Genomic DNA, 12108 nt, shown 5'->3' with positions numbered 1-12108 from the left:
CTGCAATTATAGGCTACTAGTATTAGTTCTCACTGTTGTTATTATTATGCTACGTATAGTGAATAGCCTACTGTTTCAGTGAAACAGTAGACCTATTTTCCCCCATTTCAAAAGTATGGACTATGCACATATGAGAGCTGCTCTAGAGTCTATATAGGACTTACCGTAATTACCCTATTTCCTTACAATGTGTTAATCTTGAGGAAATAAATGGATTAGTCACCAGAATTCAAATAAATCCACCAGCCTCTGTGGACAGACACATAATAGCTAACTATATCCTGGTACTTGCTGTGTGTAGTCCCAGGGAGGCTGGACAAAGTGCTGGCTGGTGGTTTGCTGCCCCCTGCAGGCTGAACTGCGCCTCCTAAAGAAGAAGGAACATCAGGGGGAGCGAGCGAGCGAGCGAGCGAGGAAAAGCCACAATATAACAGTCAAGTACAGGACAAGCTTGTGCACTTTACACCATCTAACTGAATGACTTGCCCTAGCCACTTCGTTGTTACTGTGTGTGTGGAGTGTGTTTTATGTTTTAACCTGCCGAAAAGACCAAATAACGGATGGTTGAGGGAGGCGCTGCTGAAATGCGACCGACACTTTATCTTTCCGGAGGAAACAGAAATTAAATATAGGCTACACCGACTATTATAGGCTATTATTATGTAATTTTCCCCCACAGCCACACGCGAATCCGTTGCCTTTACGTTGTGTGTTATTTTGTCTTATTTTAAGGCTAATGAGCGTGTGAATAGTGGCAGATAGACAGGCATGGCATGGCACGGAGTCAGACAAACCCGTTTAGAAGAACACAGGGAGAGTGACAAGGACGGGGAGAGGGAGAAAGAAAGGGGAGGGGAATTGACATTAAAGCAACACAACAAGGAAACTACACTGCAGAGACACAGACACAGCCTTCATTTTCTGTTTTTGAATAATCGCTGGAGCCAGTGTGGCGATCTGTGGAGGCTGCTGTCTGTGAGCTCACCCTGGTAGCCTTTAGGTGCCCTCAAAACGAGTCGCTTTGGACCGAGTTGGATTCGAAAGGCGCTCTGCGACGCGTTCACAGACATGGGTGAGAATAATGAAACGGGGTTTAATTGTAGTTCAGGGAGAAATTAACAGTGGGGACCCAGGCCTCTTCTTGCGGAGACAGCCATGCCTAATGGGACGTGAAAACAAAGGCCGGCCGCATGTGATAGCATAACGGCAATTAATGAAATGCCAATTTACATCATCTTTTGTCTATTTGGGCCACTTGACATTTCTTCCACCAAGGTAGTAGTATTGTTTTCCCATGTTACAGCGATTATGAATGACGGTGGCTGCCATTAGCTTCCATGCCTTCCAAAGTCATTACAAATTATTGTAGAAATATTTGGCATTTACAATGAGATTCCTCCTGAACTTTAGTATAGCCAACATAAAAATATTTAACTGAAAGTGAAGTGTGGCTAATATTGAAGTGCTTGCTTGCTGTCTGAATAACATGACAATTCACACAAGGTGTTGGAGTTGAAATAAATGCATGCATCAATTAATTTCAATGTTATTTGGTTTGAATGAAAAATGAGTGAATAACAGTGTAGACACCTAACAGATGCAACACAGTGCCATACCTGTGTGTGTGTGTGTGTGTGTGTGTGTGTGTGTGTGTGTGTGTGTGTGTGTGTGTGTGTGTGTGTGTGTGTGTGTGTGTGTGTGTCCTCAGGCTCGGAGCCACCCAGCTCTCCACAGGTGGTGGAGGATGGAGCTGAAGAGGATGAGGAGGAGCTGAGCGGAGCCGAGGAGGCAGAGCTGCTGCGGGGCGGCAGTTCGGGCCGGGGCTCCCTGCTGACCCGGAGGGGCATCACCCTGCGCGTGCTGCTCAAGGACGGGCTGGTGGAACCAGGGGATGGGGCGCTGACCATACACTACCTGGTAATAACAACAACAGACATCACACCACACCACACGGCTGCTTCTACGGTAGTTTGGTAGTAAGATGTCCAAAAAAATAAAAACACTCCAATGGATTTTGTTTTTATTTTTTGGACATAATGTGTTAACTGGTATCATATAATATTGCACGTCTTCTACTACAAGGTAAGCACATGCTAGCATACCGCTGCTGTACAACGATAATGGCGCCCCTATTGTTTTTAAAGAAGTAAACCAACGCACCATCTCTTGTTTTTCCTATAACTGTCCTTCTCTTCTACCTAAGGGTAAGAAGTTTGTGGGTGACCTGTTGAATGATGGGAAAATCCGCTGGGTGGAGACTGGCCAGATCTTCAACTCTCCCAGTGCCTGGGCGACACACTGCAAGCGCCTGGTCAACCCGGCCAAGAAGTCCGGCTGTGGCTGGGCCTCGGTGCGCTACCGGGGCCAGAAGCTGGTCCAGTACAAAACCAGCTGGCTGCACAAGTACCAGCCCAGTGCAGACATGGTGAGAGAGGAACACTGGGATTTAGTAACATTGTTTTTTTTTTAATGCGTTCGCGTTATCCAGATCAATGGCAATTTTCCAGAGCATATTATGATCATTAGTGTATTTTGGCTGTGAAGAATCAGGACAGAGGCAGTTGGGCTCTTGGCTTTAGATGAACATACTGTTGACATGCAGAGAGAAGAAAGGAAGAGCAGAGGAGGCGGAGGAGGAGGAGGAACAAAGTGAGAGCTGATTATGAAAGAGGGAAACGTGAGGAGATTGCAGAAAAAGAGATGAACAAAGAAGCTGATGTGCAAATAAAGGCTAATTAGAGTCTTGTATATTTTCAGAGTAAAGGAAAATAATTGTTAGAACGTAAAATTTATAAATCAACGATATGCATGATTAAAAAAAAGTCCACCCAACAATATTTTCATTGTTTGTATTTACTGTGATGATGGCAGAGCCTGGTTAGTGAAGAGGATGATGATGAGGATGAAGAGGAAGGAAAGACAGCTGTGCAGGCAGATGAGAAGAACAAGAATGGCAAACCTGGTTTACATGGTATGACTTATTCTATTCCATTCTATTCTACTAAGACATGTCAAATTAACTTTGCTGTGCATGCAAAAGTTACATGAAAAGTTGTAGAAATGTAACAAGATGCTTTGTTTTAACTACCAGTTTCACAATTTGTTTTGCACAATTTGCTTGTAGTGAACTAAATGAGAAAAGTGTGTGAAAGAGATGTGAGATGAAGTGATCTTTGCCGTGACAGACATCATGGTGCCGCGGAGAACCGACAGAGAGAGGATTCCTGTCAGATACTGTTCATTGGGCACCAGGGATGCTGCAAGGTACCGCTTTCATTCAGACGCCATCAGCTCAATTTGAAGTGCTTACTGTATATTTTGCATGGAGCGGATTAACTTATAATTGACATGGACTGGTATCCTCAGAGATCCACACACACTAGTGGAGCTATCGGCCTTCTCAGCCATCAACAGATTCCAGCCTTTCAATGTAGCTGTGTCCAGTAATGTACTGCTGCTAATGGTACGTGCTAACCATATTTCATCTATGTTCCAAAAAGAAATGATTGCCAAAGAACTGTTAAAGACTCTGTGTGCTGCTTTTCTGTCCTCATCAGGACTTCCATTGTCACCTGACCACCAGTGAGGTGGTGGGATATCTCGGAGGACGATGGGACACCAACACACAATGTGAGTGTAACTGATTACAGTATAAAATGCTCATACAATACGGTGTAAACGCACCAAGGAAAGCGCCGCCAAGCATAACACACACGCCGGTGACAACTTGTACCGACTTCCTGTCTGGCTTGACACAAACGCTCGCGGCTCGTGCAAAGAATAGACCAGACGCTGAAACCAGTGCTGCAGGGTGCGCACTGTACCGCGGCCGGTCTGTACGGTCTAATCTGTTAACAAGGGCGCCAAAAGGAAACTGGCTGTGCTTCCAGGCACTTTGTGGCTATTCAGGGCGCTTCAGCGTCTGGTGTGTTTGCACCGTAAGACTTTAGACATCAGACTTAAGTCATAGAAATGATATAGTACAGCAAATGAAACTTCTTGAGCAAGCTCAGTGATGATGTATTTTTGTGCACATGGAAACACATTAAAGGATTAATAATATTACAGACAGTGTCCAGGTGTTACAGACAGTGTCCAGGTGTTACAGACAGTGTCCAGGTGTTTGCTGTTCTCATGTGGTTGCTGTCCCTGTCTTGCAGTGCTGACTGTCTTAAGAGCCTTCCCCTGTCGAACCAGACTGGGAGACAGAGACGCTGCCTCTGCTGTCGAAGAGGAGGTACTGTAAGAGCTTGACAAAGTCTACAAGCATGCATGTCTACTTTGTTGATGTTGCTGACCCATACGATGTTTGTGTGAGTTATTGCACCCAAAAGAAAAGAGGATTACATTCTGGTTCATACCTCTTAGCAATGCTTGAATATAAACGTAATTTTGGTGTGTGAAGTGAAGTGAACTTCAGATCTTACGGCTCCACAAAGTCAACGCCTCTTTCCATGTCTATGGAGCAGCCTCAGATTTGACTGATTTCAGTGACACCACAAAGGGCTTTCTTCTCTGATTTCTAGCTTTAGGAACGAGTGGAACCAGGTCACAAACACTGGAGGAACTGTCCTGGCACAGAAATAAATATGTGTGAATTCTTAAAATGGGTGGCATTCCCCTTCAGTAACTGATTTGTCACAACAGAAGAAGCGATGCATAAATGTCTCTTGTTAATTTTCAAAAATGTGTAGTCGGTCCATACAATTAGAATGTTTTCAACTGCAAATTAGACTGAGATGTATTTCTGAATGTTACTGAATGCACTGCAGATTTTAAATAAGAAAAAGAATTGCCCCGATAATTAGGATTGTACTGTATATCCATTTCCAAATGATTCACGTCACCGAGGTTCTGCTGTGTCATTGCAGTGTCTGTGATAATTACTCACTTAGTAAATAATATTTACTCAAGTGAAATTAAAGCAAAGTAATTTGTTTGGATTTGTTTTGGTGTCTGTTCATTGTGTTGCAGATCTGTCAGAACCTGTTCATGCGCGGCCTGTCGCTGGTCGGCTGGTATCACAGCCACCCGCGAGGTCCGGCCCTGCCGTCCCTCCAGGACATCGACTCCCAGATGGACCACCAGCTCAGGCTGCAGGGGTCAAGCAACGGCTTCCAGCCCTGCCTGGGCATCATCTGTGGTCAGTAGCTGCTGCCGTCGTCAGGCTGGGTCAGGGCAAGGACTTGAATAATAATGACATCAAAGTTGATAGATTCCTTTAGGGAAATTCTCTTTTTTGATGACCTCCTCCACAGGGAGCTAAGAGCACAGTCAGCTACACAATAATGCCCAGCAGCTGGCAGGGAGGCAGTGCCTTGCTGAAGGACGCTTCATCATGGTGGCTGTTTGCTGGCATGGGGCTCGAACCCGGGGTGTCCGTTTAAAGACGGTCTCTATAACCACTAGGCAAGAACGGGCTTGGAGCCACTGAACTTTCAATCCTGTTTTCTTTTTCAGGCCCGTATTATCATGGCAATCAAGGTGTGGCATCCACAATAACACCGTTCTGGGTGGTACCACCACCAGAGGTGAGGACACAGGCATTACTGACTCTAATACATTTTTTACATAAAAAATGCCGCTTTTTCAAACGCAGGTAAACAGCGTGTGCTAAAAGTCGGCCACTGACACTTTCACATCGCCTTTCAACCTGTTTACAGCTGCTCCCCCGGAGCGGGCTGGAACAGGCTGCAGGCGCCCTGGACACTTAAACCAGTAGATTGACCTGACATGGTCTCCAATATATAAACTGTGGCAGCGCCACGATATGGTCACTGCCGGATAAACAGTTAATCAATACAATCAATGTATAGAAATGTAAACTACCTTTTTCAAACACACTGTACTGTAATATTTGGGCTGTGTCAAGACAGCGACAGCCAGACTAGCAATGGAAATACCGCAATTTACTTTCAGAATAAAGGCATTCAAATTCTCACCTTTGGAGAAATAAGGTATTTCAACGAATGAAAGAGAAACCTTGTATCAAAATACTCGTTGTGATGTTAAGAGTACATATGGAGTTAAACTGTGGCTGTAAAGCATTACTCAAAATCAATATTAAGGTTAACGTTACAATAAGGGTTTAATTTTGAAAGCCCTAAAGCGGAAGACCTACTTTTACATTCTGGCTGACTTGACGCTTGTGCGCTAAATGTTGGAAACTCGTCTCATCCTAGGAGACACCTTTTCTTCTTCTTCTTCTTCTGTTGGCATATTCCGTCATTTGGGTGTCATTGGACACAATGTAAAGACAATTGAAAGTAATTAACCGTTAAGAAAGTCGGATTTCACACTGTGGGAAGCACTGACGTCCGTTCTCAAGAGGCAAAAAATAGCGTTTCCAGCGGGTGTGTGATTTCTATCATCTGCTGTTCAGAGCTGATCCGATAAAAAGCCATGTCTACTGAAGAGTCGTTGAACCGGCTATCACTAACGGCTTTGTAACTTTTATACAGAAGAAAAATACGGTATTGCTGGATAATAGTGGGGTTTTTTGCCAATCTAAAAGGGGCTTAACATGGAACTCAAACTCTTCTTCTCCTGATTTTCTTTGACTCAATGCACTTTGTCACCCTGACAGACCTAGAAGTGTTAATTTAAACAGCTGTCCTGCTCCAGTCTCGGGCAATATCTCTCTACAATAATTGATTTCATAGTTTCATGAAGAACAGTATCTTTCAGATTTCAGTTATGTCCAGTTACTCACCAGCATCATCTCTCTTCCCGCAGCAACGGCCCAATGACTACGGCATCCCAGTGGCTGTAGAGGTCACCTACGTACAGGACAACTTCCTCACCAGTGATGTCCTTAATGAGATGGTACTGACGCTGTAGCTGCAGTTATCAAAGTAGTGAACACTGCATATACTTCAGCAATATCACATGAGAGGGAGTGCTGTGATTCGGTCGTAGGCACGAGGCTGCAGGTCGAAGATAATCACAACGTGCTGCTATACAACACAACAGCACGACCTTGAGAGTGCCATGCTTTTATACAACAGTTCTATAAACAAAGCTATTTATCAAGTGATGGTCATTTCATAAAACAGATTATGGTTTTTATCTTTTACTTGTCTCCACCAACAAAAACAGTTCCCACAGGACTCCACTACCAGGTGTCGCCATAAACGGGTTATATTAAAGCGGAGTGATAATATATATTTATATACAGTATATTAAAAAGTTCCAGTGCTGTTCGGCTGTATATCAGCACTCATGGAATGCCTCCTGTCCAGTCAAATGACTCAACTGGAACTAACCGTTGTATAAAGACATAGTTTTGAAAATGGCTAAAACACTTACAAAAAAAATAAAGTAGCGTGCATGATCTTGTGTTGCAGTGTCCCAGAGCATACAGAGTCTTGTGTCCCTGGGTTCACCTCCTGCTCTTGACTTACTAACATTTAATATTGATAGTCCACTGTTGACTACAACATGTCGGTTTACAGTCAACAAAATTTGTCTCAACAGTCGAAGCAACATCTGCCAAACAGTAGACTACAGTATAGTGGCATCAACATCTGCCAAACAGTAGACTACAGTATAGTGGCATCTCAAGTGCTGTTGGACATTTGTTGATAGTCAACTGAAAAGTTGTTGAAACAATTCTTGCCAGTCAGCTGATTCACTGTTGAATGTCTCTTGGTGCATTGTTTGGAGTTAACAGTGGATTAAGGAAACTAAAGTGATGAATTGGAGTGTTTTTGCAGATACTGTAAAACATTCTGTCTGTTATTCCTCCACAGATGCTGCTGGTTGATTTCTACAGAGCAGCTCCTGACATCGTCCAGTTCAGCCAGTACTGGTGTCCTGACACCACCATGATGGACAAGATCAAGGTAGGCGCCTGGCTGACAGAGCATCTTGTCCACCTGGCTTCACTCTGACCTTCTCAATACCAAGAATGCATTCTTGTTCTTGGGGAGAACGTTCTTGCTAGTCGTTCTTGGAAGAATGAACTCGCTAGGTCACAAGCACACATAACGCTGTTGGCAGTTTGAGACGATGCGTTCTTGAGGGTATTGCGCAATACCAGCGCAGAGGCAACCTGCAGTACTACAGTGCACAAAGCTCAGCTGATTTTGTTGCTCCATTTTTCTCCATAAATGTTAGTGAAGTGGCAAGTATTGAAAGCTACTACTACCCTGCTTGTAGGCATCAAAAGTAATCAGAAATTAATTTAGTGATGAAAGAAAACTTTGAATTGTAAAAAACCTCCCGGAGCTTATGGCGTCATCTCTGCTGCGTTCTGCCTCTGCTTATGCCGAAATGCATGCTGGGATACGTGCCTTGCCAAGTTGACACAAGTCACCAACCACAGCATCCTCGGTAAAGTTGGCGTGTCAAGAACACATCCGGGAATTTTAATCGTTCTTGGCTAAATGTGAACTTTGCATTGGAACAGTACTTGGGCTGCGACTGATGACGTTTCACAGGGACACAAGAACACACAAGAACCCTGATTGAGAAACGGCCCTGGACTTTATTCAGTGACGCTCCTGGGATCCTTTCAACATCACTCTCCGTCCTCCAGGTGTCCCAGCTGAGGTCGACCTAACTTGTTTGATTTCCTGTCTTCTACCTGCAGGGCTCTTTGAGTGGCCACGCCCCAAAAGACCAGGCCTACTCCCAGATCTTGGAGCATGTCTACAGCCAGCTGAGCATCATCTGAGCGGCCCCTCTGCATGTGTGCGAGTGCAGCTGCTTTCCACTTCCAGTCGTTCCTTTTCCTACACCTTTGTACACAGCTGACAGGACTGGTGTTACGAAGATACAATGTGAAAACTGCTTGAACAAGGTAGAGATGCCTTGAATACTCTTTCGTTTGAGAGCTATTTTACTTTGGTACAACATTATCTTGGTTTAAAACACATTGCTACCATTTTGAAGGCATTAAACCTCTGAGATTAGCCCCCCCCCCTCCGCCCACTTTATCGATAATTGAAAATAAGCTAAATTACTTTTTGAAAAGGCAGATCTCCGGAGGACCCCTCCCACCCCCCCTAGAAAAAGTCAGTTAATGCCAAATACTAGGCAGCATTGGATCAGAAAACACAAAGTTAATGAGTGTTCAACACTAATGTTATATCAAAGTTAAATATTGCAAGGACACTAAATGGACCAGGAAACAGCCTGTGCATGTGTGTATATTCATGCACAGTGGCCTCTTAAGCCCCCCACAGGAGATCCGCGGTAAAACAGCCTTGTGCCCGCTGTGCCGTTGTTTTGGGGAGAGCGGTGACTCCCGACTATGCGGCAACGCTACACACATTCGCCAGCGTGTGCTGCCTGCGTGTGCTGCCTGCGCTCAAAGTTCAAACTCTTTCAACTTTGACCTACTTACCGCTGACCTTTCTCCGCTCTACCTCACGGCGAGAGGAGAGAAGATGGCTCATCATGTGGAGGCAGCTTTACATGTGGACCTATGTGCCTATCTGTGTCTCTATCCTGTGGTGTGAGCAGATATTACCAGATATGTGCAGTGTAATACTGAATGTGCAGCAATTGCCTTTATGGACTAAACCAATGGTGCAGTGGTTGGGAAAACAGTGAAAATGTGTATTTTAAAATACAATGAAACCGATTGGAATATTTCATTCAGTCAGCACGTCAATACCTTTCAAGGCTTAAAATATTTCAAATACAGGACTGTTTTCCCTCCGTCATACATATACCAGACAAAACAACTCCTTATTACATTAACTGAATGCAAGGGTATGTGTGAGTGACAGGCTCCACCCAAATTCTAACCCGCATTACTTCAATAACTTTTGAGTTTTTGCGTTGCTCAAATTGAATTGGTCGGGATAATGAATTTCACTCCATTGTGCCAAGCAGGTTCCGTCTTTTCTAGTAGTTTGATGAACCAGGTATGTGTGTGTGTGTGTTGTGTTGTGAATGTGCTCCTCTACTGTCTCCCTGTCGGTCTTTGTGAGACTTCAGTCCTCTTGGGTGGGACAGTAATTTAGCTTCCTCTTTACCTGTACTGTATTTATTAATAACTGTGGATTGTGTGATGTACAAGTATGAAGACAGAGCAATGTCTTAAGCCTGCTGATCGATGATTCACAAACCATTAAAATATACACACTGGACTATTTAAACATGGCTATTTGTTCTTTGTTTATGTTGATTCTTGGAGAAAGGGGGGAATTGTATTCTGCAATATTAGTTGTGTGCATTGTGCATGGAATCCACAGGAATAACTACTTATTTAGTTCTTTGTCAGCCTTTGCTAGGTATATTTTGGTGTAACAAAAACTCACTATTATTGATCAAACAACACAAAAATACCACTTTTTTTCCCTGTTTATTTATTGTAAGAAAGGGGAAGGTGGGGAACAAGAAAGAAGCAAGTACAAATGCTTTGATAATAAATGACAAAATATTGCAGTTAAATTCTGTACTCATGACATACCAAAAAGTAAAAAGGCAACTTAAACTAAGACATACAAGGGATGATACAGGGCTACATGCAAAGATTAATTTAAAACATTTGTAAGGTCTTGTATATAAAAAATAATACTATAGCCAGGATGATTTAATGTTTAAAAGAGCACTTAAGACAGACATTAAACGGATACATAACCCTTTTAATCGGTGGGCCTTTTTATCTGAACATGGATTAAACCAAATAACGAAGATAATTTCCACTGGTGGAGTCTGGTGATATAAGCTATCCAACCCATGTCCAGGAAAACACCTGTAGTGTCACAAACACTCATAAAGCACACATGCATCCAAGTCGAGAAATAAAATCAAAAGTAGAAAAGAAATGCATGACCATGTGTTAAGTAGCTATGTTATTTTGGTTGTTGTATTAGTTATATTCCCTCCTTCCTTTTCCAAAGGCACTAAAACAAAGCTAGCAAAGACATTTTTCTGATAGTGTGATCCAGTCAGCACCAAATATCGGCTTTCAGTTTACCCCTGCACTTTATACGAGCGCTGAACTGTACTTAGATCAGACATGTAAACACATCAGAGTGGGGCGGGGCCAAACCCAGGAGTGGGGAGGTGGTTTGGCAGAGTGGAGTGATGGACAGACAAGAGATAAGGGTTGGACTGTTAAATGCAGCCACGAACTATAGTAATAAAAACATGTGCAGAGGCATCGCATACCGCATAAAGTCACTCACAAAACCTCCATGATTCAATCTATTTTACAGACAATTCAACTGGACTCAGCTGGATTGAAGATAAATGTTTGGTAAGGATTAATGTTTGGTAAGAGAGGCTTTCCAAATTCATAATTAACTTGGAGGACAGCTTACAATGTACTGTTCCTTTTCCCTTTATGTCCTTCCTGTCAGCCCAAGTCTTTCCTTCATACAGTACTGTATGTTGGACTAGACTCCATCTGCAGGTATGGACTACAGCTAAATACAAAACAAGAAGCCAGCCTTGTCTAAATAGATACTATGACTGGACAGGCTTACAGGAGCAACACCTGTCATCAGCCCCTCCTACTAACAACCAAATAGAAAACAAACACACCGTTGTGAATGATAAGAATCACAGGGTTAAGTGTTAAGATAATTGCACGGCAGAGCGGAGGTGAGATTTTCACATTCTCCAACGACTCCAAGACACACAAGGGCAGATAAAAAACAATGGGACAGTTAGTGGTGCGCATGAGAGACGGAGACGCTGCCAGCAGCGTTGTCTATTCAGGCACTGCATGGAGTAAACAGGTGCATAAGACAGGGGTCCAAAGACTGAACAAAGGAAAACAGGCCCCAAACTCATTCAATATACGGCTATATTACAGAATATTTAACAGTTTAAAAACTATAATAGGTCTAAACGGTGCATAGGCCTACTATAGCATGATAGTTTCTATTGCATTTTATAGGACTTTTTGGCTGTGTCTCCTCTATTGAACAGACAATCACTAAATACTATGACTGAATAATATGACACTGTGCATTAAGACAGTGGTTCTCAAATGGAGGTCCGGGGACCCCCAGGGGTCCTTCAGGGGGTTCCCAGCCAAAAGAAAGGTACGGTAATTTATTTTCACTATAATTCCATTCATAAGTAACACACTGACTATTTTGGTCATGGGTTTTATACATTTTCTGTAATAAAACATCTGAAAGC

General features: G+C 43.3%; 1 protein-coding gene across 1 annotated transcript; it reads left to right on the top strand.

Moving 5' to 3' along the window:
• The first annotated feature begins 936 nt into the window (after window positions 1–936).
• On the top strand, window positions 937–10055 carry mpnd (MPN domain containing). The gene is made up of 13 exons (XM_083647068.1): window positions 937–1072; window positions 1709–1917; window positions 2204–2425; window positions 2872–2971; window positions 3186–3264; window positions 3367–3463; window positions 3558–3630; window positions 4161–4237; window positions 4975–5143; window positions 5461–5531; window positions 6736–6825; window positions 7752–7844; window positions 8594–10055. Exons 1-13 carry the CDS (start codon window positions 1069–1071, stop codon window positions 8675–8677), a joined length of 1368 nt encoding a protein of 455 aa, XP_083503194.1. The 5' UTR covers window positions 937–1068; the 3' UTR covers window positions 8678–10055.
• The last annotated feature ends 2053 nt before the right edge of the window (window positions 10056–12108 follow it).

Source organism: Poromitra crassiceps (genome assembly GCF_964638095.1).
Source record: "Poromitra crassiceps genome assembly, chromosome: 12".
Classification (NCBI taxonomy): Eukaryota; Metazoa; Chordata; class Actinopteri; order Beryciformes; family Melamphaidae; genus Poromitra; species Poromitra crassiceps.
Note: the sequence above shows the minus strand (reverse complement) of the source record. Positions and strands in the feature narration are given on the sequence as shown.

Coding starts and splice junctions, on each gene's coding strand:
- mpnd (XM_083647068.1), top strand. Junction 2,972..3,185: donor TGGCAAACCTGGTTTACATG/GTATGACTTATT, acceptor TTGCCGTGACAG/ACATCATGGTGCCGCGGAGA. Junction 5,532..6,735: donor GGGTGGTACCACCACCAGAG/GTGAGGACACAG, acceptor CTCTTCCCGCAG/CAACGGCCCAATGACTACGG.